The sequence below is a fragment of the Anopheles gambiae genome, chromosome X (genome assembly GCF_943734735.2).
Source record: "Anopheles gambiae chromosome X, idAnoGambNW_F1_1, whole genome shotgun sequence".
Taxonomy (NCBI): Eukaryota; Metazoa; Arthropoda; class Insecta; order Diptera; family Culicidae; genus Anopheles; species Anopheles gambiae.
Window position 1 is genome coordinate 11,693,469 of NC_064600.1, and position 27,077 is coordinate 11,720,545.

Sequence of the window (27,077 nt, forward strand, 5' to 3'; positions counted from 1 at the left end):
TGGTGGGTAGGTGGTAGGTTCTTGTCTTCCGGGGTTTTCTATCATCTAGGCTCTTCCTGTGGCTTGTAGCTGGCGTCTGGTACACATTCGTTCGGCACTTGATACTTTATACGCGCTTGTCACTTCACTATTCACGTGTTCATCACTTGCACCTTTGTATTGGGTTAGGAGATTGCTACGATCACCATGTAATGTGATGAGCGTACATACGGTACATACCGTACATCGATCAACGTCGCGGTAGGTCAGTGTTGCGCTGACATGTATCGAGGTAGAATAATACTTTGTTCGAAGCGGACTTTTCAACACTTGATCGTCCAGGCGATCATAGAAACCTATAAGAGGTTTCCCTTACTGGAAACGTTGGTGTTTAGAAGCCTTACCTTGGGTAGGGGGACATAACTAAACTCTTGAAATACGTTGGAAGGCAAATGCTTCACCTTACTTCTGAATTCCTTAATATTTGTGCCTTATATTAACATGATTTAATCTATTACTGCTCTAGCTACTGTATTGACTTCTTTGTTAGGAATTGCTATGACTGTTACATGTTTTGCTAAGTTACATTTAAGTGTTACTGCATATCGATTATTGTTGTTTGTTTTTTTTGAACGGTCCTACTACTTCAAATGGAGTGTCAATTGATACTACTTCAAATGGAGTGTAGGGTGTGTCTGTTTTAACAAAAGGCTCTACTGTTTTTGTATGATGTTTGTTAAGCTTGCATGTTGAACATTTGTCCAAAAAGTCTTTGATTGTCTTTTTCAATTATTAGTTCTTCCTCCGTGAGGATTTTTGGTTTCTTTTTGGGTGCCTCCGGCAAGCACATCTCTTAGTTTTTTAGTTTTAGTTTTTTTAATAGTGCTTCTAGTGTGTCAAACACAGAGGCAACTAGGTTGAGGTCGTAATCGATATTCGAGATCAGCTCGAAACCCAACCGAGGGCCGATTACTCCCTCAAGGTGCCGCTGTGTATTCCTTCAGCAGTTCGTAGAGGATCACCACCCCGACGTTCACCAGGTTTCTCAGGGTTTCGTTGGTTCCTCGGATATTCTCACATACGTCCTCGTGAGTGGAAAGGTAAAGCAGCTTTGCTACGAACTCCTTCTCTGGTGTTTGGCTTGTCGATTGCTCGACGGTGTCTCTCCCCTCCCAGGTTGTCCGTCTAGCTTCGATAGCTGCCAGGTCTTCAGCCTCCGCTGGTCCGTCAAAGTCTGTGTTATCCTCGTCGTTGATCCAACCGTCGCTCGGGTACACTTGGATTGTCACAACGTTCGTGCCTTTCTTTAGGTACATCAGACTGGTGGCTTCTGATGGCCTAATGATCGTTAATCTTTATATACACTTGCATTCCCACTGATCTTTTAGTTTGTGTTATCTTGTTGCACACTTGTTTACACTCACTTTTTCGGTAAGATTCAGCGTTCTGATGACCTGTTTTTTTGTATATTATTTTCGAAACCTCGGCTTAGTTGCAAAAAGCACTGTCAAAATAATGAATTGTTTCCGTTTATCGACGTTCTGCGATTGCTCAAGCTTGTTGAATTTTTCTGTTTAATTTCCAACAGTTGGCATATATTTTCCAACACCTAAACTATCAGGAGGTTAGACAGATTAGGAAAACAACATAAAAAAGAACATCAACTAGGGGAAGTACAAACAGAGGTCATGTAGTGTATGTGGAAACGCGTTAGATAAGGATATGTATTTGTAAGAGTATTGGCGTCACTATTTGTTGTTCAATAAAATCAGACTACAATTACAACAAACAAATAAAAAAAACACAGCTATGACATACCCATTTCTGATTTATCTTTATTTATCCGGCGCTACAATCGCTCTTTGAATGTCCGATATCGCTCACAGTCTCGCGCCATCGAAGCACGGTGAGTTTATTACGCTGCTGAACAGTGATATCACAAGACTGCAACAGTTCGTACAGATCTTCGATTTGGGTGGCTTCTTCATTGTCCTTACATCCACATACGGAGCTAAAAAGCATCCTTCCGGGCATCTTCCTCTCGAACACAGCTAAGTTCGTTCGTCAGATTTGGACAGTGTCCATGCCGCAGTGGCGTATGTGAGTACTGATGCTGTGCAGGTACGACGTTTGAAGTGAAAGTACAAGGAGCATACAATACACCGTGTTAAGCCGAAATAAACAATGTTCAGCGGAGTTTGAACATTATTCAACTATAAGTAAACATTAGACGTCTAACTGAAATACTGATGCCTTTCTGAGCATTGTTCAATCGCAACTAAACATTTGGTTTCCTCAATATTAACGTACGTTTATATTACTCGGGTTCGTGTCTTCGATGATCATTTTGTTGCAATAAATTTTTTTCTGAACTTCATTTTATTTGGTTTTCAACTAATTTAAAAATCAATTATTAGTTTTGGATAAATCGGGAGAAATTATTGACCAATAAATTCAAACTATTTTTACAAATGAAGTCACAAACAAAATTCTAAACTCCATACTCCAGAAAACGGATAAAGTTAGGGGTATCACTTGTTTAGTTACGATTGAACGAAGTTCAGAAAAGCATCAGTATTTCAGTTAGACGTCAAATGTTTACTTATAGTTGAACAATGTTCAGCAGCAGCTTATGATTGTTTATTTGGGCAGAAATTGTTGTAAATAAATGATGTAAATGCATGAATTTACTCAATTTCATTTAGTAGTTTGGATTAAACTTACGCAGACATACGAGACACGCCGATGTCTTGGAAAGTATTTAATCGCGTAACTCTGGAAACAGCTTGTGCTTGATAGATAACAAGTGTGCAAGATAACAAGTACCTGTTTGTCAATTATTGTGCAATTGCTTTGGCTTAAAATAAAGCGTAAAATAAAACAACGTGAACACGACTGCTCTTGATGGTTTCAAAACAGTAAATGATGTTTATTTCTACAATATGTTCTTACAAACTAACAATTTTAACAGTTTCTGTACTTGTCCTTCATGTTGACCGTACTTGCACCTAAAGCTAATATTGGCTGGTATTATTGAAACCGTCCGTAGCGGCGGCGTACGTCCCGACACTCATTTACACTCATTGGTGTTCATCTTGTTGTCATAGGTTGCTCATTTTTGAATCTCGGATCCGTGCATTTATATTATTTTTTCGCTCTGTTTTGAAACGTGAATCTATTTTCGTACATCGTAAACCCTGTTTCTCATTGTAGTTTGTTTATTTTCTTTACGCTACCAATTTAAAATATTTTTAAAATATGATTTATAATTCAAAACTGTCCCTCCTGAATAAAAATAACTACTTTAAATTTATTTATAAGTTTAGCTGTTGTTGTTTTTTTGTCTCATTAGTGATTTTTTTTTTCAAAAATGCTATATTGGTTGGCCATTTTAGTTGAGTCAGTTTAAAATTGTTTCAATTTGTGATTGATGTCCTCTTTATTAACGCTCAAAATAGTAATATAGAATTTTCGTTTTGTTAGTCGGGTCTTTACGAGGCCAAGGCCAAGGCCAAGGAAAAAATGTTATCTATCCAAAGGTAGGTATGCATGGACTAAACCAATTAAACTATCTAAGTTCGGCATTTTATGAAGTGTCGTAGGAAAGCAGGCATATGGCATATGAACCGCACGACTCAACAGCATGCACATCATATGGATCATGCCCCGTTTGCAAGGATTGACCATCTTGCTGCGTGAAAGTAAATAAGCCTCCAAAGCCTGTACAGGCCAGCATGCAAGAAGAATAAGAAGAAGAAGAATAAGCAGCAGCAGCAGCAGCAGCAGCAGAAGAAGAAGAAGAAGAAGAAGAAGAAGAAGAAGAAGAAGAAGAAGAAGAAGAAGAAGAAGAAGAAGAAGAAGAAGAAGAAGAAAAGGAAGAAAAAGATGATGATGATAATGATGATAATGATGATTGACCAGTTATTAGTCACATAGGCGGCTCGATGGTCGAATGAGGGCCCGTGGTCGTCTGATTTCCCGAAGACAATTGGGCCCTACGAAAAAAAGCTACTCACCCCCCCCCCTCCCCTCACGTCCTATTCATCATAAAAAATGTTCAATTTTTAACGTCACAATATACGACCTACAAGGCCATTGTAATGATAAAAAGAATAGTGGTACTTAATAAAAAAAATCTACCGCCTACATTCGTTCTTGCTAATAATGAACGATCAGGGTGGGTAGCGAACCACGTACCTTTGCTGCGTCTTCCTTTACACCACCAATTCCCATTTGTTTTAGCGCAGCTTGTTTGTGACGGTATATTGTTAACAGGCTCCTAGATTGTTTCCATGGTTACCCACTGTATTACTGGTTGGTTACCATGGCAACCATATGAAGGACAGATTTCCGTAGCATCAATCACGGATCAGATTTTGCATCTCTTGGCATTTGCTATCAAAACACAGAAGGAAGAAAACGCTTTTCATTGAACAATGTGTGATTTTAATCCTGTCAAAAAATGGCTGTAAGTATTATTGTACAACAAATTATTTGTAAATCAACTAACTATTACACATTGTAAAACCTTCTAGGACAAACGTAAAACAACAACCAAGCAGCAGTTTGAACGACTTGTTGCTTTAATAGAGTGAAATACTGACGTGGTCAAGGATTTGTCAAAGGGGAGCGCAATATTTTGGGAATTAGTGTCAAAGGAATTGAATTCATTAGGATGGAAGAAGGTAATTTATGTATGTTTTGCATGTGACTCGAAAACGAATTAGTCTTAAATTCAATTACAGGTCTGGTCTGATTACAGGTCATCATTAAAAACAGCTTTTAACCATCAAGAATATCGAGCGACAGGAGGGGGGCCTTGCAATCTGCATACTTGTTCTGCCTTAGAGCAGCATGTTATAGATTTTCTAGACATGCCTATGTGCACCACAGGGACGCAAGGTCCTGTGATGGGTGTTTCATCATCATCAACATCATCATCATTGTCAACATCATCATCATCAACAACAACAACAACAACAACAATAACAACAGAGAATGAAGAACGACCTGTTCTATCAAGTGGTAGCTTTTTGCCGCCACTAATTGATGATATGCTATCTGGTGAAAACAGCGTAGCAAATGAAGAGCACCAAGACGATCAAGAGCTAGATTCCTTCCCAAATCCTGCGAGAAAGAAAACACTGCCGCAATTGAAATTGCTAGAGATTGCAAAATATAATCAAATGCAGCAGAAAATTTTTGATCTCAAAATGAAGAAACTAGAGGTTAGAAAAGAAGAACTGGCTCTTCAAAACGAAAAGCTTAGTTTTAAAAGAGAAATCGCGAGTAAGAAGTTAGCTTTTAATCCAACAGCTGTTGGACCAAAAACGCGAAGTAGCAAATAAGAAATTAGAGCTTATGATGAAAATAGCTAATAAGAAATTAAAATTAAAATCTGCAAAAGTGAACAAGCAGATAGAAATAAGTTATGAACGACTGGCCATTTTAAAAAATAAACCCAATTAGGTAAAACCAAAAATATTGCAGTGTTAATGTAAATACATCTTTTTTAATTTACAAAAGGAATGCTGAGAATGAAAATGAAACTCCTTTACTGTTGGAACGTCGCCCCAAAGGTATCCAACTACCTGTCATAAACGGGACATTTACAACAAGCGTAGGCGTGAAACGATCAAGGCACGAAGCGTAACCGAAGAAAAGGGTTTCAAAAGGCCGCAAGACAGGAACGAGCCCCTTTTCTAAACCAACCGCGGAAAACCGACAATTTTTTTGGCGCGTGTAATAAATCGTTTTGGCAAGAAATTTAATCCGCCTTGGTTTTAGTTCCCAACATTTACGATACATGAAACATATGAAAACATTAGAGTATTTATGCTGGGATTAATGTTTTTTTTTTTATTATATCGTTTTTAATTTAATCATTTATAAATAAACACATTTCATCAAGATTCTGCTGCCAACCAATGTTGTTTTCTATACATATGTTGTGTAGTGCACAACATATGTTTATAACATTTGTGCACTTTTTTGGCGAATAATTGAGACGCTCATCTGTTCCAAGCAGGCATCTAAATTTGGATTTCAGTATTCCTATTGTTCTCTCAACGATGTTTCGTCCTCTGGCATGAAATATATTAAAAATAGAAAATAGAATAGAGTGTGCCTGAATCTGGGTTACGATTGGGTGTTATAAGTCATGGTTCGGAAGGATACCCTGCATCTCCTATGATGAAAAATAAACAAATTATCGCCAGTAAAACAAATGTTTGGTGTACATATGTACACACCCAACAACTTGTCAGTTATTCCAGAAGTTATTATGTAGATCTCTAAAATGTTTGCGAATGGGACTAATACTCCAAGTAAAAGCGTCATGATGAGATCCTGCAAATCTAGCGTCCGCAGCTCTGATGCGATATTTGTGATCACAAACCTGTTTAAATAGCAAAAAAATATAATAATTATAATATATACAATGCCCTATATTTGTATGCACACTTACAATCATAGCATTGAGGCTGTAATATTGTTTTCTATTGATATAGCAAAGGGGGCGATATTTGGGTTTTACTATCCTTATGTGGGCCCCATCTACACACATCACCACGTCTGATATTCCCGACCTTTCAAAGAAATATTGTTTTGCCTCCATTCTTTCAGATTCTGTCATATTCAATTGTATCCAATCGCCCAATAGTGTGATATGAGGTGGTATCAAATCTCGCAGTGTTTGAAAACGTTGTTTGTGGCTACGTGGAAGTCTTGTCCAGTTCCGTGCTGATATCTACCCTCTGCAAAGAAAATCAAACAAGCAGCAAATAAACGAAAAAATTGGTTTTGTAACCCTGGAACATTGAAGAAACCTACAAATAAACGAAGAAATTAAAATTTTAATCAAACACAATTTTATTTTACTTACGCTGTTGTCTGATAGTTTAAAAGGATCTGCTTTTTTCCGTAAAACTCTACGTTTGTTACGCAAATCTTTTTTCCTGTATTTCGTCGTCATCGGAAAACATAATGAAACACATTTTAAGTGTAAAGGCGAAATGATTATAACACACGCACGTAATGTTTGAAGTTTCAACTGCATGACAATTTTATTACCGATTCTGAAAACTGATCAACGGTATCTTTGATCGTAGTTATGACGACAAAGCACTGAACTACGCATGCTAACAGGTGTCGTTACGCACTGTCATTTGACTGTTATTTTTTTTATTGACATTATTTCTACATTATAAACTAATTATTCTAACAGTCTATGTACCTGTCCTACCTATCTATGGAAATGCACCTAAAGCGTCGGAACGCATTTGCTGTTGGCTATCGTTCTTTTTTGGCAACTATTTGACATTATGCTCATGTGTATCTGCATTTGCCAACTCTCGATTCTTTCCAATATATGGATATTCATTGGTGTTTAGTTATTTGAACTGATTTCGTACCTAGGGCGTGCGGGTGTAGCCCGCATTATAATTTGACATTCTTGCGCATTTGGTTGCGCTTGCACCACGAACGCTATATGTATTGCACCAGGTTGTGCGCGTATGCAGAATATGTTATGATTATTTCGTTTTTCGCTTCTTAAAGAGGTTATCATTTATTTTGGATAGCGATAATGGTCCTAAACGAGATGGTGTTTCGGCTGTACTGAATTGTTTGATTAATTTTCCTGTTGCAAAATTTGCTCATCTGCACTTTGCTACACATATGAACCTTCAATATGTTACGTATGCTTGCACAGCGTTTCCTTGGTGCTAGGTTTTATTACTTTGAGTACAGATAAAAATGACTATGTTGATTTTTCAAGAGAATCTACGGAAATTGTATTTAATATAATTTATCAAACTAAAGTGTCGCATTCGCCAAATATTGTAAAAAAAAAGAATAGAACCGCTCATAACGAGTTTTTTTTTCTTTTTGCATTACGAGCAATATAATTTGTGTCTATGGCACATATTCGGTGTCGATGTGAAATCAAGATCACGTGCGGTTTGCATTGAGCATTGCTTTAATTTTGATTTTCGCTCAGGCAAATAAAATGTTTCGGTGTAAATGTGTAGGTCTTACTTTGTTGCCTTTGATGATAGAAATGTCGGAACCTGAATCTACAAATAGGTTGCATATTGAATCTGCTAGCCCTAATCTTGTCTTTATAAAATTTGATTTTTGCACATTTATTGTGTATGTTGCCCGTATTGGCTTGTGGAGGGCTGGTCCACCTGTGGGTTCTGGGTCTCCACCTGAGTGCAATGCACTGCTCTTTGTGGCTCGCGTTGCCCTAAAAAATTTGGGCTGGCGGATTGCCTATTTTGAGTATTATACCCTGTTCCCTGTGTAGACTGTCTATTTTGGGCATTCCCTTGTCTCCCGGTTTGTGTCTGTTGTGCCCTCCAATTGTTATTTGAGCGTTGTTCATTGCTTCTTGGATTATTGGGCTGTCGTTGGTTGGAACTATTATATCTGTTGTCCTGACCATTCTGCCATTTATTCGTCTTTCTCTCCTGTGAGTTTTGACTTAGTTTGTCGATGATATCAATTGCTTTGATAGCAGCTTCTAGACTGGGGATTGTACCTGACAAAACTAGCCCTTGATGTAGTTCCTTTTTTAGTCCTTTTCCAAAAGCTGTCATGGCGATTTTTTTGGTTTTTTCAGAAGTTTTGAAAAAACCCTTTAGTTTTGATTCAACAGCTTGCACTATTATGCGATGATGTTGTTCATCAACTGATTCTTTTAGCATTTCTAATGCAGCTAGCATTGCCCTGGCTTCGTCATCTCTACCGCTGAATGTTGGTATGGCATTGGTTGCCGTATTGATGATTTTTTAATAGATCCATGTTGGGTAGGTTATTTGTGTCTACGCTTGTATTTGTTTTTATTGCTCCGTGAGTAATGGGAAGGAATTGCTTTTGTCTTTTGTATGCAGCTAAAAGTGATATGATTATGTGAGTTGTGGTCTTTAATGTTAGTTTCTTATTTGTTTTCAAAGTCTCGTTTAAATCGTCTGAGTTGTTAGTTGTCTCTTTGTTAATTCTTTCGATTATGTTAGTGATTAAATTTTGAATGATATTATTGTAAAATTTAATTTCTGTCTCGTCGTATTTGTCGTAGTTTGTCCCTACTTCTTTCCTAAATACGGAGTATATTTCGTCCACCTGTAGTCTGTATGTGGTTAGAGCACACTGCCTTACTCTTCCCTGATTTTGCTGCAATGTTTTGTTGATTAATTCTAATCTTCTTACAATACCCTTCAGTTTAGTCATGTAAAATGAATTATATATTAATCAGTTAAAAAAAAATATTACTATCATATATATACAGTGAACCCTCTCTTATTTGAGAGGCGATGGGACTGTCGAATAAGAGGGGTTTTCAAATTACAGAGGTGGAAAGTGAATGAAAGGTCCATCCAAACAAGAAAGAGACAGAACATTTAGTATGCAGCCTTAACTGTTGCTATAGGAAACTGCGAACACGATTGCCAATTTGAGCATACATCATTAAATAACCATGGCAACACCATACACAAATAAGAGGGACACAGATTTCAGAGGTTTTCCAAATTAGAGGAACAAAAATGTACTGGAAATCAAGGGACTGTGCAAAATGTTCAAATAAGAGAGGTTTTTCAAATTGGAGAGGTGTCAAATAAGAGAGGGTTCACTGTATATTTTTTTCAAGGTGAAAAAACCTTTGAAGTAAAAAATCTTTTCTTTCTTTCCAAATCACTTTTAGACGTATATGTTATATATATATATATAAAGTTTTTAAAAGCATTATGTTTATATATTAAATATATATAAAGTAATAAAGTTTTTTTTATGAAACGTGAAGCCTTGCACTTATAATTGGCGCAGCCGTCCGGAGTGATTTAAGTGAGTGTAATTGTGTCAAAAGTGGAAAAGTAAGAGACTGGAAAAACTCTAACTAAAGTGATCCCGCAAGTGATAAAAGTTATCCAACGCATCCGGAGCAACACAGGAAGACAACATCGATCGAAGCTGTATTCCGCCGAGGAGTTGAGGATCCCCCACGCAGTTACCCACCTGGAAGGAAAACCAGCATCGTTAAATCACGAACCCGCGACACGACAGCAAGAAAAAAAAAATCGTAAGTAATTCTTTTATTTTCATAAAAAGTGCAACAGTGTTTCAGTGGAAACCAGTGCTTGAAAAACCAGTTTTACTCGCGTCCTTAGGAAATACTACCAGATAGGTTTCTTAGGTAGAAAGTGACTTACTACCAGATAGGAGTAGCTTTTTCTCATCGTGGGAGTACTACCAGATAGGGCCCGTGATACAAAGAAAAGAAAGAGATCAACCCAGTGTCGTACACAACGAAAAATTCGTACATGAAAGCAACTGAAAGGTTCGATTCTCACAGAGATCTTTCAACCTCCGATAATCTTGAAACAGAAGGAGACAAAATGGAAGAGATCGCAACACAATTGGTCGAGATGATGCGAGCCATCACTTCTCTCCAGAACCAAAACACAGCGCTAAGCGCAAGTACCTCATCAAGTAATGCAGGTAATAATAGGGCATTTGACGATTATTTTCGCATTCCTGACCCTATAAAATCATTGCCAACTTTTGAGGGCAATCGGAAACAACTAGCATCATGGTTATCAACCGCCGATAACACACTAGCTTTGTTTAAAGACCTAGTACCTGCAGCAGTGTACCAAATGTACGTTACTGCAGTAACAAACAAAATTTGTGGGAAAGCAAAAGACATCCTATGTCTTTCAGGAAGTCCACAAAATTTCGACGAAATTAAAGAAATTTTCATTTCTTCGTTAGGTGACCGACAAGAATTGTCCACCTATAAATGCCAAATGTGGCAAAATAAAATGACCGATGGGATGAGTATTCACAAATATTACCACCAAACTAAAGAAATTGTGCAAAATATTAAAACCCTTGCAAAACAAAACGAACAATACCGCACAAATTGGGTTGCAATCAATGCATTCATTGATGAAGACGCACTTGCTGCATTCATCGCTGGACTTAGAGGAAATTACTTTGGGCACGCCCAAGCCGCTCGACCTAAAGACATTGAGGATGCGTATGCATTCCTTTGTAAGTTCAAAGCGACAGAACAAAATGCAGGCAGCCTTACCAAAAATGCTCAAACCCCATCCAATAAACCACCTTTTAAGAATAAATTCAACCAAAATGAAAGTACCAGTTATAATAAACCAACTAAAGCCATTTCAGAAAAGAAATTTTCAATCAAAAACTCAGATAAACCTGAACCAATGGATGTAGATGCTTCAATGCGCAGTAAATACGCACAAAATAAAAAGCAATTCCACAACAACGAGGTTGAAACGGAACAAGAGTCCAATGACAGTGACAGTGATGATGAAACTGATCATTTTAACGAAGTAAATTTTCGCCTAGCAGGAAGTCTGAAAAACAATACTTAAATTCCAAAAAGAAATACAACTATCTCCCATATTTACGCACTAAACAAGGTCTCAATCTATTGATCGATTCCGGCGCAAATAAGAATCTTATCCAACCAGGTGTTTTAAAAACAAAAAAGGAAATCAAACAGATCGAAATCACTAACATAGTGGGAAAACAAATTATAGATACCTGCGGAAAAACAAACCTTTTATACAAGGAAATTCCCTCACAAAAATATTACGAATTAAAATTCCACAATTTTTTCGATGGATTGATTGGCTCACAATTTTTAGCAGAAAATGAAGCTATTCTCAATTACCGAAAACAAACACTTGAAATTTCAAAAGTAATTATGCCATTTGAAAAATATTTCCCTAACGAGAAAAACTATAACCATGTAGTAACTCTCCCAACCAATACGGACGGAGAATGGATTGTTTACGAACCGACTAAACTTTGTAAAAAAATTACAGTTCAGCCAGGCGTATACTCAGCCAAAAATAAAAAAAACTACAATTTTACTACAGACAAATAGACCAAAACCCCCTAATATACAACATAAAGCGTTAGAAATTACAGTAAATCATTTCGAAACTGTTACTCCTTTACCCATGAAACCCGAATCAAAAATTACAAGCGAAATGCTGAGCGAGATAATTCGTACATCTCATCTTTCAACTTTGGAAAAAGACCATCTTTTTAGAACAATTATTAAAAATCAGAACGTTCTATTAAAAGCAGGAGAAAAACTTTCAGCTACACCAGATGTTAAACACAAAATAACTACCACTAATGATGCACCAGTTTTTACAAAATCATATCGATATCCACACGCATTTAAAAATGACGTAGAGGAACAGATTAATGAACTACTACGAAATGGTATCATAACCCATTCGACAAGCCCCTATTCCTCGCCAATATGGGTAGTCCCCAAAAAGGTTGATGCCTCGGGAAAGAGAAAAATAAGAGTAGTAATCGACTACCGCAAGTTGAATGAAAAGACCATTGACGAAAAATTCCCCATCCCACAAATTGAAGAAATACTGGACAGTTTGGGTAAATCAGTTTATTTTACAACACTTGACCTCAAATCAGGATTCCACCAAATCGAGATGGATTCTAACGATAAAGGGAAGACAGCGTTTTCTACAGCACAAGGCCACTTTGAGTTCAATCGAATGCCTTTTGGGTTGAAAAACGCCCCAGCTGCTTTTCAACGCGCTATGAACAGTGTGCTAACAGGACTGATAGGAAATATTTGTTTCGTGTACCTCGATGACATTATAATCATCGGTAAAAACTTGGAAAACCACGTAGAAAATCTAAACACAGTTTTAGAAAGGCTTTCAAAATTTAACCTCAAAATTCAACTAGATAAGTGCGAATTCCTTAGAAAAGAAACAGAATTTTTAGGACATGTTATTACTCAGGAAGGTATAAAACCGAATCCAGATAAAATCACCAAAATCCTAGAATGGAAACTGCCATCAACACAGAAAGAAATCAAACAATTCTTAGGTTTATCAGGCTACTATCGCAGATTCATCAAAGACTATTCAAAATTAACAAAACCTCTTTCAAAATGCCTAAAAAAGGATACTAAGATAAACACGCAAGATGAAGAGTATAAAACATCTTTCAATAGTCTAAAACAAATTATCGCTTCGGATCAGATATTAGCATACCCTGATTTCGAAAGATCGTTCATTCTAACAACCGATGCAAGCAACTACGCTCTTGGCGCAGTTTTATCGCAAATCCAAGAAGGAAAAGAGCGACCAATTGCATTCGGAAGTAGAACATTAAACGAAGCCGAATCCAGATACTCCACTACAGAAAAAGAAGCCTTAGCGATTATTTGGTCTGTCCAAAAGTATAAATCTTATTTGTATGGTCATAAATTCACACTCGTTACTGACCATAAACCTCTTACATTCATCAAAACATCCACTAAAAACTCAAAAATTCTTCGCTGGCGCCTAGAACTCGAGAATTTCGATTTCGACATCCAATACAAGGAAGGAAAGGCCAACGTAGTAGCAGACGCGCTAAGCAGGAAAACGGAAATTCTTACAAATACCAATATTAACCAAGATTCTTCCATTTCAGGCACTCCTAAGAACAATGTTTCCAATACAATTGACGTCAACTTCGAAGAATCATCATCTATTTCAGAATCCCTTCAGCATAATAACCCCTCACCGAACAATACTAACTCTGATTCACAAACCATGCATTCAGCTGATACATCCGACGATTATTTTATCCATTTCTCCGAGAGACCAATCAATTACTACAGAAATCAGATAATTTTCCGAAAATCCCATACAACAACTGAAATTACGGAAACACCTTTTAACAACTATAAAAGAGCAATTATTTGCAGAAATGATTTTGACGAATTAACAATACTAGATTCTCTAAAAAATTTCCACAATAACAAACAAACCGCGATTATGGAACCGGATGAATAAACTATTTCACTCATTCAATCCGTTTATCGACAATACTTCAACCAACATGGACATTTTGTTCTTACACACTTACAAGTAGAAGACGTTAGTAACGAACAACGCCAAGACATCATCATAGCGAAAGAACACGAACGCGCCCATAGAGGTATTCACGAAGTTCATAATCAACTAACAAGATGCTATTTCTTTCCACACATGATGACGAAAATTAAAAAACTAATTAATCTTTGCAAGATCTGTAACGTACACAAGTATGAACGCAAACCGTATAACATCAAAATCACACCCCGACCTATTGAAACAACCCCTTTCAGTCGCGTTCACATCGACATCTTTGAAATCGACAAACACAACTACTTAACGTTCGTATGTGCTTTTTCAAAATTTTTACAAACCATAGAAATTCCGTCCAGGAACTTGACAGACATAAGAAAAGCTCTTGCTCATTTTATTACAACGTTTGGCGCACCGAGAAAAATTATTTGCGATCACGAAACCACATTTAGAAGTCTTCAACTTCAATAATTTTTAGCCAATTTAGGAACAGAATTAGAATTTTCTTCATCCTCCGAAACCAATGGACAGGTAGAGCGAACACACAGTACAATTATAGAATTGTTCAACACCAATAAACACAAGTTCAGAGATTTAAGCTCTCCGGAGATCATAAAAGTAGTGACAGCACTATACAACGAAACAGTTCACTCCTCAACAGGATTCACGCCCAACGAAATTATTTTTAACAGAACTAGCAATCGGAATCCAGAACAAATAATTCAAACCACTAGAAACATTTACGAAAAAGTATCCCAAAAGCTCCACAATGCAAGTAGAAACATGCAGAAATATAACGATGAAAAAGAAACACCACCGGAAATAGAGACAGGTAAACAGATATTTGTAAAGAAAGGCGTTAGGAAAAAATTAGACCCGCGATTCAACGAAAAAACTTGTCTTAATGCGAATGATAAAACAGTTACAATGGCAAGAAATATCAAGAGGAACAAAAACAAGTTAAGGAGAATCAAGTCCCAGTAATACGTTCTTTCCGTTTTCTTTATCTTTCCCAGGCTTGGAGATCGAAAATGCAATACTTTCCGATAACATTCATGCTAATCCTGCTTACACAACTCTCGCAAAGTAAAGAATTAGAAATCATAGATTTGAACAGGCAACCGATATTTTTTCTTAAAACCAGAACTTGTAGATTACAAACAGGAAGCATAAAATTCATACATCCTATAAACATGTTAACCCTTGAAAATGCTATTAACACCATTACACACTTTTCGTACGAAAACATTAATAACGAACTTAAAGGAATTGTCAGACTAAAAGTAAAATTATTGTACTCAAACTTCCAACAATTAAAACCTAAACATAGAACAGCTAGAAGTCTAGAAATCTTAGGAACAGCTTGGAAATGGATAGGAGGAAGTCCTGACGCCGACGACCTCAGAATCATCAACACCACAATGAACGAGCTAACCGAGAACAACAACAAACAGTACCGAATCAACAAACAGTTCGATCACAGGCTACGAACCCTCACTGACACCATAAATCAATTGACAAAAGAACGAGAACAAGTAATGCTGAATGAACTAGACACCATTAAAACCATAATGAACATCGATATCATCAACCATGTTTTAGAAGAAATTCAAGAAGCAATCAGTTGGACTAAAGTATCAGTAGTTAGCAACAAGATTCTATCATCACCAGAGATAAACTCCATCAAAACCATACTAGAAGACCAAGGAGTAAAAGTCGAATTACCAGATGAAGCGTTAAAGCTAGTACAACCAATTATCGCGATCAACTCGAATTCGATACTCTACATACTGAAGATCCCTCAGCTAGCTGATGAAGAAGCAACAATGCTTGAAGTATTTCCTCTCAGTATCGATAACAGAATCATAGTAGAGACTCCGACGCACCTTATAAAAACACGGAACAAAGTGTTCAAACCAGCCAAACCTGATGAATACATCCAAAACCAATACAGGGAGTACATCGATAAATGCACATCCAATCTCATCCTAGGGAGAAAAAGCGATTGTTCTACTGCAAGAAAGAACAACACGACGATAAAGCTAATATCCGATGGACTTATCATTGTCGACAACACAAAAGGAGCAGCCCTGAGTTCAAGCTGTGGACCCGATGATAAACTCGTCTCCGGAAATCTGCATACGCTTCAACGATTGCGAGGTAACGATAATGAATCAAACATTTTCTTCTAAGACTATCTCCAGCACAGTAGAGCCATATTGGGGAGCAGTATCCATCACCGAAGTCAGATGGCAACACCAAATCGAGATGGATTCTAACGATAAAGGGAAGACAGCGTTTTCTACAGCACAAGGCCACTTTGAGTTCAATCGAATGCCTTTTGGGTTGAAAAACGCCCCAGCTGCTTTTCAACGCGCTATGAACAGTGTGCTAACAGGACTGATAGGAAATATTTGTTTCGTGTACCTCGATGACATTATAATCATCGGTAAAAACTTGGAAAACCACATAGAAAATCTAAACACAGTTTTAGAAAGGCTTTCAAAATTTAACCTCAAAATTCAACTAGATAAGTGCGAATTCCTTAGAAAAGAAACAGAATTTTTAGGACATGTTATTACTCAGGAAGGTATAAAACCGAATCCAGATAAAATCACCAAAATCCTAGAATGGAAACTGCCATCAACACAGAAAGAAATCAAACAATTCTTAGGTTTATCAGGCTACTATCGCAGATTCATCAAAGACTATTCAAAATTAACAAAACCTCTTTCAAAATGCCTAAAAAAGGATACTAAGATAAACACGCAAGATGAAGAAAACATCTTTCAATAGTCTAAAACAAATTATCGCTTCGGATCAGATATTAGCATACCCTGATTTCGAAAGACCGTTCATTCGAACAACCGATGCAAGCAACTACGCTCTTGGCGCAGTTTTATCGCAAATCCAAGAAGGAAAAGAGCGACCAATTGCATTCGGAAGTAGAACATTAAACGAAGCCGAATCCAGATACTCGACTACAGAAAAAGAAGCCTTAGCGATTATTTGGTCTGTCCAAAAGTATAAATCTTATTTGTATGGTCATAAATTCACACTCGTTACTGACCATAAACCTCTTACATTCATCAAAACATCCATTAAAAACTCAAAAATTCTTCGCTGGCGCCTAGAACTCGAGAATTTCGATTTCGACATCCAATACAAGGAAGGAAAGGCCAACGTAGTAGCAGACGCGCTAAGCAGGAAAACGGAAATTCTTACAAATACCAATATTAACCAAGATTCTTCCATTTCAGGCACTCCTAAGAACAATGTTTCCAATACAATTGACGTCAACTTCGAAGAATCATCATCTATTTCAGAATCCCTTCAGCATAATAACCCCTCACCGAACAATACTAACTCTGATTCACAAACCATGCATTCAGCTGATACATCCGACGATTATTTTATCCATTTCTCCGAGAGACCAATCAATTACTACAGAAATCAGATAGTTTTCCGAAAATCCCATATAACAACTGACATTACGGAAACCCCTTTTAACAACTATAAAAGAGCAATTATTTGCAGAAATGATTTTGACGAATTAACAATACTAGATTCTCTAAAAAATTTCCACAATAACAAACAAACGATTATGGCGCCGGATGAATCAACTATTTCACTCATTCAATCCGTTTATCGACAATACTTCAACCAACATGGACATTTTGTTCTTACACACTTACAAGTAGAAGACGTTAGTAACGAACAACGCCAAGACATCATCATAGCTAAAGAACACGAACGCGCCCATAGAGGTATTCACGAAGTTCATAATCAACTAACAAGATGCTATTTCTTTCCACACATGATGACAAAAATTAAAAAAACTAATTAATCTTTGCAAGATCTGTAACGTACACAAGTATGAACGCAAACCGTATAACATCAAAATCACACCCCGACCTATTGAAACAACCCCGTTCAGTCGCGTTCACATCGACATCTTTGGAATCGACAAACACAACTACTTAACGTTCGTATGTGCTTTTTCAAAATTTTTACAAACCATAGAAATTCCGTCCAGGAACTTGACAGACATAAGAAAAGCTCTTGCTCATTTTATTACAACGTTTGGCGCACCGAGAAAAATTATTTGCGATCACGAAACCACATTTAGAAGTCTTCAACTTCAATCATTTTTAGCCAATTTAGGAACCGAATTAGAATTTTCTTCATCCTCCGAAACCAATGGACAGGTAGAGCGAACACACAGTACAATTATAGAATTGTTCAACACCAATAAACACAAGTTCAGAGATTTAAGCTCTCCGGAGATCATAAAAGTAGTGACAGCACTATACAACGAAACAGTTCACTCCTCAACAGGATTCACGCCCAACGAAATCATTTTTAACAGAACTAGCAATCGGAATCCAGAACAAATAATTCAAAACCACTAGAAACATTTACGAAAAAGTATCCCAAAAGCTCCACAATGCAAGTAGAAACATGCAGAAATATAACGATGAAAAAGAAACACCACCGGAAATAGAGACAGGTAAACAGATATTTGTAAAGAAAGGCGTTAGGAAAAAATTAGACCCGCGATTCAACGAAAAAACTTGTCTTAATGCGAATGATAAAACAGTTACAATGGCAAGAAATATCAAGAGGAACAAAAACAAGTTAAGGAGAATCAAGTCCCAGTAATACGTTCTTTCCGTTTTTTTTTTATCTTTCCCAGGCTTGGAGATCGAAAATGCAATACTTTCCGATAACATTCATGCTAATCCTGCTTACACAACTCTCGCAAAGTAAAGAATTAGAAATCATAGATTTGAACAGGCAACCGATATTTTTTCTTAAAACCAGAACTTGTAGATTACAAACAGGAAGCATAAAATTCATACATCCTATAAACATGTTAACCCTTGAAAATGCTATTAACACCATTACACACTTTTCGTACGAAAACATTAATAACGAACTTAAAGAAATTGTCAGACTAAAAGTAAAATTATTGTACTCAAACTTCCAACAATTAAAACCTAAACATAGAACAGCTAGAAGTCTAGAAATCTTAGGAACAGCTTGGAAATGGATAGGAGGAAGTCCTGACGCCGACGACCTCAGAATCATCAACACCACAATGAACGAGCTAACCGAGAACAACAACAAACAGTACCGAATCAACAAACAGTTCGATCACAGGCTACGAACCCTCACTGACACCATAAATCAATTGACAAAAGAACGAGAACAAGTAATGCTGAATGAACTAGAAACCATTAAAACCATTATGAACATCGATATCATCAACCATGTTTTAGAAGAAATTCAAGAAGCAATCAGTTGGACTAAAGTATCAGTAGTTAGCAACAGGATTCTATCATCACCAGAGATAAACTCCATCAAAACCATACTAGAAGACCAAGGAGTAAAAGTCGAATTACCAGATGAAGCGTTAAAGCTAGTACAACCAATTATCGCGATCAACTCGAATTCGATACTCTACATACTGAAGATCCCTCAGCTAGCTGATGAAGAAGCAACAATGCTTGAAGTATTTCCTCTCAGTATCGATAACAGAATCATAGTAGAGACTCCGACGCACCTTATAAAAACACGGAACAAAGTGTTCAAACCAGCCAAACCTGATGAATACATCCAAAACCAATACAGGGAGTACATCGATAAATGCACATCCAATCTCATCCTAGGGAGAAAAAGCGATTGTTCTACTGCAAGAAAGAACAACACGACGATAAAGCTAATATCCGATGGACTTATCATTGTCGACAACGCAAAAGGAGCAGCCCTGAGTTCAAGCTGTGGACCCGATGATAAACTCGTCTCCGGAAATCTGCATACGCTTCAACGATTGCGAGGTAACGATAATGAATCAAACATTTTCTTCTAAGACTATCTCCAGCACAGTAGAGCCATATTGGGGAGCAGTATCCATCACCGAAGTCAGATGGCAACACCATAAACCGACGATAAGGCAAGACGCATTCGAGAACATTGGAACGATGCAGCATTCTTATCTCCAGCAGTTCAACAGCGCATGGAATTGGAGCCTACTTGGAGGAGTATTGGTCTCAACAATCTTCACGTTATCCCTGGCGATCTTCGTTTTCACGTTCTACAAACGATCAATACGGACCATCGCAGACGTTCTACCGAAAATAGCGGACGCATGAGGACACGCTCTTCTTCACCCTCCCGAGGAGTTACGTAGACCAAATAGCTGAGTCCACGTAATAAGAAGCCAACACGTGGACACGCGCGCCGAGCAACGACCGCATCACCGGAACACGCGCGCATAGCAACATGACGCGCATAGCAACGGGAACCGGCACGTGGACACGCGCATACCGGATATGCAGAGTCAGCAGCTATAGGGTAGAATCGAAGGCTAGGTGCATTGTAGAATTTAAGAAATAAGTTAGTTGTAATTTGGATCAGCTCAGTGTAAGAAGCGCTTGCGCTTAAGCAATAGTTTTTTTTTATGAAACGTGAAGCCTTGCACTTATAATTATATATATATATATATATATTATATATATATATATATTATATATATTATAATATATATATATATATATATTATATGTATATATATATATATATATATATATATATATATATATATATATATATATATATATATATATATATATATATATATATATATTTTTTTTTTTTTTTTTTAAGGTGAAAAATCTTCAAAGTGGAAAAATATTTTCTTTCAAATTTGCTTTCAGAAGAAGAATATTATTTTTTTTTCAACGCATAATGTTATTTTATTTTCCTAATCCTCATAAAGATCCAGAAAATCATTGAGTTGCCTTATCTCTTGGATTAATTCCTCTTCCTTGAGGACTACAGCTTTAGATTTCGGCTTCCGAGGTAAGCACATTCTGCTTTGCGTCTTAGATGCGCTTCCAGTCTATCAAACACCGTTTTTCTCCAGGCGTGCTGGTAAGACTTACCGCAAGCTACTAGGTTGAGATCGTAGTCGACGTCTGAAATGAGTTTATTTATTTATTTATTTATTACGATACAAATATCTGCCTCAGAGGGCTACATATAGGGAAACTTACTGACTAAAACTTAAAATTAAAGATAACAAACAAATACTTAAATCTAACTAGACAAACATATACTAGACAGCAAGCAATTTGTAACACAGCCAACACACGTAAAATGAAAGAATTAGGATGGGGAAACAAAAAGGGAGTCAAAGAACTGAAAGAAGAGGGGGCGAAGGGATTGAGGGGGAATATGAAAATCAAACACACCAGAGGCACTGTTGAAGCGATGGAGGGATCGAAAAAATGGATCATTGGTGCCATACAGCGTTCTTCTCGACGGGATTTGAAGGAAATCGCGGCGTCGAAGAAAGCGAGCAGGCGCGTACAGCGGTATTCTGTTAAGAAGTGAAGGACAATCAATCTCGTTCCGAAGCAAACCACTGATAAGCAAAGCTTGAGAAGCAGAGCGACGATCATGCAGTGTCATCAATCCAAGCATACGGCATCGGACTTCATAAGGGGGAAGAGAAGCACCCGATTGCCCTAAAAGACGCCTAATCGCAATACGGGTAAATCTGCGTTGAACACTTTCAACCCTTTCAATCCATACCGAGCTGACTGGGCAAGACGTCGTAGACGTAGACGGCTTCGTGTGTTGGCCGGTAGGGCTGCTTCGCCTCGAACTCCTCCTCTGGGGTTGGGTTTGTGGTTTGCTCCACGGAGTCGATGGTCGAACTACGGAACTTTACTTGCGCGATGGATCGGATTCCAGGCGGCGTTAAACGCTGCGGGAGTATTTACCGATTAAGGTGCAAACTTGCACTTCTTCCGTAGAAGGGGTATTGCTGATCGGTCAACCGACTGAACAGCTGATAACCAAACGTGGTTACCAATTGGGCAGAGCCTTCGGCGGCTTCTGCTAATGGGGAGAAACACTAAACACGAATGATCTACGTGTCGGAAACTAGTGAACTGTCTCACTGTTTCGAATAAGCTTTATTTATAACGCATTCTTAAACAGTGATGACACAATGTCTTTTTACACTTATTTTATGTTTACGACTAATATTGACCTACTTTCATTATGTGGTTGCTAACCTTCCTGTTTTGAGGTTTGTTCATCAAAATATAAAGTCAGTGTCCGGTTGTTTGTTTGTCGCTTGGTGTTATTGTTGCGCAATCGTTTTGCAGCCGTTCTGAGTTGCGAGGCGCGTTTCATGTTACCGTCGCGTTATGTTTTTATAAGTTGTCGGTTCGCGCTTCCTGTCCTACGGTTTGTGTGTGCTAAGCATTTATTGCATGGTAGGTTTTCTGTCTCACCTGATTTGATTGCTGGTCAATTTGAATGTGTTTTTAGTTGGATGGTTTCGGTTAGCAACGATTATGTTGAGGTGGCTTTTTGAGTTGGTTCAACTCTTAATGTTATGTGATCCGGTTTTTGGTTAGTAACGATTGTATAACTGCTTAGGTGGCTCTATAGGTTGGTTGAACTGTTAGCAGTAAATCTGCTACACAAGTGTTGAAACGCGTAACGGAAAAACGCTACGAAGCTCCACAGCCGTAGCGTGAGTGAAAGAAAGCCATCTGACGACACACTCAAATCGGAGAACAGTCCCACGAAGGGTAAATCGTCAAATAACTATTACCTCGAAAATAGTTAAAAACGACTCCAAAGAAAACAGCTAGTGCAGATATTAGCTGATCTAAGCCGATTTACGATACTAATCGAGCATCGAACACCGCATCAAGAGATAGCGGAAGGACAAAAAGTCCTACAAAAGTGCAATCCGCACGACTCATGACTCACGACGAGAACGCAAATTCATCGCTGCAAGCAAGATTAAGATCATCGCAGATTCATTCGAAATAACTACGAGCCCGCTGCAAATTTCGCCTGGAGTAGGAAGCTCCTATAACAACATCTTACAAGGGAACGCGTCCGCTGAATCACCGAAAGTTATTACAACAAAACAGGTATTCAAGTAAGCAAACTTGAATCCAGGTGAGTCGTTCCAATTATTAATCAATTAAAACTTACGAAATATTGCAACTCGGAAATCATTTGATTTGTCCAAAATGTCGAAATATTTCGTTTCTAATCCAAACGGCCGCTGCCGCCTGTGTACGGAACAGGATGGAGACGTGCGGCATATAATCGCTTGCACTGATTGCGAAAGACAATTCCATCTCGCTTGTGCAAAGTTGGATAAAAAACCTACGGATGTATGGTTCTGTATCCAATGCACTGAGATTAGGAAAGAAAAACTTAATCTGCATTCTATTCGTCAAAAAAGTGCTAGCACCTCGGTTGACGCAAAGGAAGATTTGTTGGAAGTTGCCTTAGGCCAACTAGCCCTGAGTCAGGCAAATTCGAACAAACAAATGCAGGAACTGATGCAGGTTGTAGCGAATCTAATGGCCCAAAAGGAATCGTCTCATACTGAGACAATCTTAAGACGCCAGTCTTTAATGCCGCTACCTAAATTTGGAGGAAGTCCAAAGGAATGGGCATTTTTTAAGAAAACGTTTGACGATACGAGCGAAGAGGGTAAATTCACCAATTTGGAAAATTTAAGCCCTTTGAGACAATCCTTGTACGGCGCCGCGTTGGATAATGTACGGCAACGGATAATGGAATCGGAAAATGTCAAGAAAATCATGAAAAGCTTAGAAACGGCTTATGGTAGACCATCTTTGGTTTACTCAGAATTATTGGCAGAATTGCACAAATTAAAAAAGGACTCGAAAACAATCGTGTCGGACATGGTAAAGGCACTAAACGATCTCGTGCTGGCAGCAAGGCTCATGAATATGCCTAGATACGTAGAGGACCATAGGTTAGTTATCGAGCTAACCGCGAAACTTTCTTACAACATCAAGATGGATCGCATGAAGTATTTAAATCAAGCAAAATCCGAGATAGACGTGCTGACTATAACTGACTTGACTGAATGGTTTAAGCCATATGCTATCGAGCAGGAAACGATGAACACGATGCACGCACAAGAGCATTCCGATAGAGGGAATCTTCACGTTCACAATTCGGGAAAAATGCAAAAAACATTTTCTCCTAGAACGAGCGAAACCCTTGAGCGAAAGGGATCGCCTAATCCCGTACCACAAACGAGTGGACGTAAGGAACAGCCAAACAGGTTTAACAATAAACGTTGCCTAGTTTGCAATAAGGGACACGAGACAATAAAATGTTACGCTTTAGTTAACAAAGAGCCATCTGAAAGAATTAGAATAGCTCAAAACAAACGATTATGCATTGGCTGTTTAAAATCAAACAATCATACAATTGACGTTTGTAGATCCGTACAAGTATGTGGAATAAATGGTTGCACAAACAAGCACCATAAAATGTTTCATGTATCGCAAGAGTCTCAAAATGAGTCTACACCAAATAAAAATAACACAGTTCTGCATGTAAACCAAAAAGGCAAAAAGGGAAAAAAAGAAGATTCAAAACACAACAGTATCTGCTTCGACGCTTTTTCAAGTCCTACCGGTAATTCTAATTAACCAACATAGGAAAATTAAAACATACGCCTTTTTGGACCCAGGTTCGTCAGTAACACTGTTAGAAGAAGACGTTGCACGTCAGTTCGAACTAACAGGTCCTAACAAACCACTTGAAATGACTTAGACGCAAGGAACTTCATCTTTCCAAGAATCCAGTCGAGAAGTGAATTTGAGGATTAAAGGAACAACCAAAAAAGGGTTTAATGTAAAAAATGCAAGAACAATTAAAAATTTGCAATTGCCGCATCATTCATTAAATTATGAAGATTTGTGTGCAAAGCATCCGCATCTTAGAAATCTGCCGATTCAAAGCCATGAAAGGATCCGTCCTACAATAATGATTGTTCTGAATAATAGCCATTTGTTAATGGGGCTTGAAAGCAAAAGTCATAAAATCGACGAACCAATTGCAACGAAAACAAAATTAGGTTGGGTACTCTACGGACAAACAAATAATAAAGAAGACAATCATTGTTCCTTATTAACAGCATTAAAACGTCTTGACGACGATACTTTATACAAAATGATGGAATCGTGTTTTGGTCGATTAGAAAGAAATAATCAAAGTACAAAAACATCCAGCATTAAAAGGAATATACCTTCCGAGGAAAAAACCATAGTGTACGTAGGGCATCACAAAGAGAATATCATACAAAAGGTTAAAGAAAAGTCTGTCCTCAATGTACACGCTAAAGTACATCGTAAGACGAAGGCAAACGAAAACAAACAAACAACCGAACTCCCTATAATTCATGAAAATGAAGTACCAATGACGTCCGTTACCACTGAGCCAATCTCAAAACGAGGGCCGGAGCCTACGAATGTAGAAAATTTTTGTCAAGGAAACACTTTAAAATTTACGAAATCAAATTCCTTTACAATCATGATACTAACGTTTTTGTTTCTTACAGCTCAAGCACTTGGGAATTCAACAAAGGGATTAAAGGCTTATGACTGTGCTAATAACGAAGTAAATAGTTATGTACACATGCGCTACGCGCTATGATACAGGTGCTGAGTAAGAAAACGGTCGCAAGCGAGCCATCGATGTTACTCAACGCGCGGAGTCAGGTTCCAACGGGAACTCCACTGGAAGCAGGTTCCCACGATCAGGTGTGGTGTCGTATGTTCAGACGGACCGAGGCAACATGATCATCATAAACGTGGACGACAACGTGACCGGCAAACCTGGCAGCACCGAAAACACCAGCCTAGCTAAATACCACCGAATCCAGAAGTTAGCTTTAGTCTTAGTTTAGCAGTTCGCAAATAAAGATCCCCAGTAATATTTTTTTAAAACTTACTCCGGGCTATCGTAAACATAATTAAATATTACCAATTACTCCCTTATGGACGTAGCATCTGGTATCATACCAATGAAAGACATAACTACAAAAAATATTATCAATGCATTGTCATTATTAACGAATCAATTAAATATTGTAGCGTATTCTCGCACACACCAGATTACGAAAACGGCTATGCGTACATAGTAAAAGAATTCAAAACTGTAAAATTCTTAATCGATTAATGTAAAAGTTAGGGAATTGCGTCGCAATCACATGACCAGAGGGAAAGCGCTCATCGTTGGCAGCATCAAGGGTTCAGCATGCAGCGGCGAAACTTATCAACTCCGAGCTTCGACTGAGAAGATGAGCTAGTATACTACGAATACGAAATCGGGTTATACGATTACGTAATTACAGCGACCATCATGCGATCAGCTTGCACCACGCAGCGGCTCGTCTGTGCACATACGATGGGTTAGCGCTTGGCGCTTGGCAGACTACGGCTACTTCATTTGGAAATCAGCTTACAACGACAATGTAAGCGAAAATCCTTTGGATCATCTAAACAAAAATCAATTGTATTTCGAACACTCTATGGCGCATAAGAGAAACCTAAATCTCTTCACATAATCTCTTGTCGAGGTTATTTTAACGACACTGCACAATGTGTATGCAACGGTAACCAATTCCGGCTACACGGCAGTACACAAAGTATAATAATTGCCATTCTTGTATATTAATCCATATACGAAAGCACACGATTGCTAAAATTGCCATTGAAATGCTACGCCAGTTCTGTATTCATGGCTTAAAATAACAGAATGCTGCAATTCAAATAAACAAACAAATCACCTACAAAAATAACATCGACATTTGAGCGCCTTATAAACGATAATCGACATTTGAGTCAGAGTTCCGTTCGAAATCCGCTGCAATAAGTGGCACTTGACTTGCTCAAAAATCGAGCCATCGAAGTCACAGAAAACAACTCAACATACAATAAGAGATCCTCCTTTGAAGCGTTGAATAACGAATCAACTAGCATCCAAATGATCCACGTAGTCGTACCATCGAAACACAACTGAGTCGTACAACGAGATGACAACGCGTCCAGTTTCAGCTTCGCACCAGCTTCACTCCAGCGCATTTCCCCTCAACTCCCAAAATGATTGCAATTTAATTAGGCAAATAATTAACACTATTACAATTTCATCTATTTCTTCATTGCCTTTAAATTCAATCTTATAATTTTATTAAAGTCGCTTTCATACGGTAAAACTAGTAGTTTTACGAGGGCCGGAATGTTGCAAACGCGACACCTTTATTTTCTGAATTTCATTTTCACCAGACGATTACATTTTCAAACATAACCGATCGTA

General features: G+C 37.9%; 1 protein-coding gene across 2 annotated transcripts in view; it reads right to left on the reverse strand.

Moving 5' to 3' along the window:
• Positions 1–5,811: 5,811 nt before the first annotated feature.
• LOC1272435 (ribonuclease P protein subunit p40) overlaps positions 5,812–27,077 on the reverse strand; it is a 41,602-nt gene continuing 20,336 nt past the window's right edge. Inside the window, exons 5-6 of one of the 2 annotated variants that reach the window (XR_009765457.1) lie at positions 6,446–9,993; positions 5,812–6,376 (exon numbers count right to left, since the gene is read on the reverse strand). Coding sequence is in view for 1 of the 2 variants with exons in the window: in XM_061650728.1 (XP_061506712.1) it covers positions 20,733–20,875 (143 nt within the window). In the remaining variant the exon portion in view is untranslated. Of the gene's footprint in view, positions 6,377–6,445; positions 9,994–20,627; positions 20,876–27,077 lie in introns of those variants that run through there. The other variant, XM_061650728.1, reaches the window with a different exon arrangement.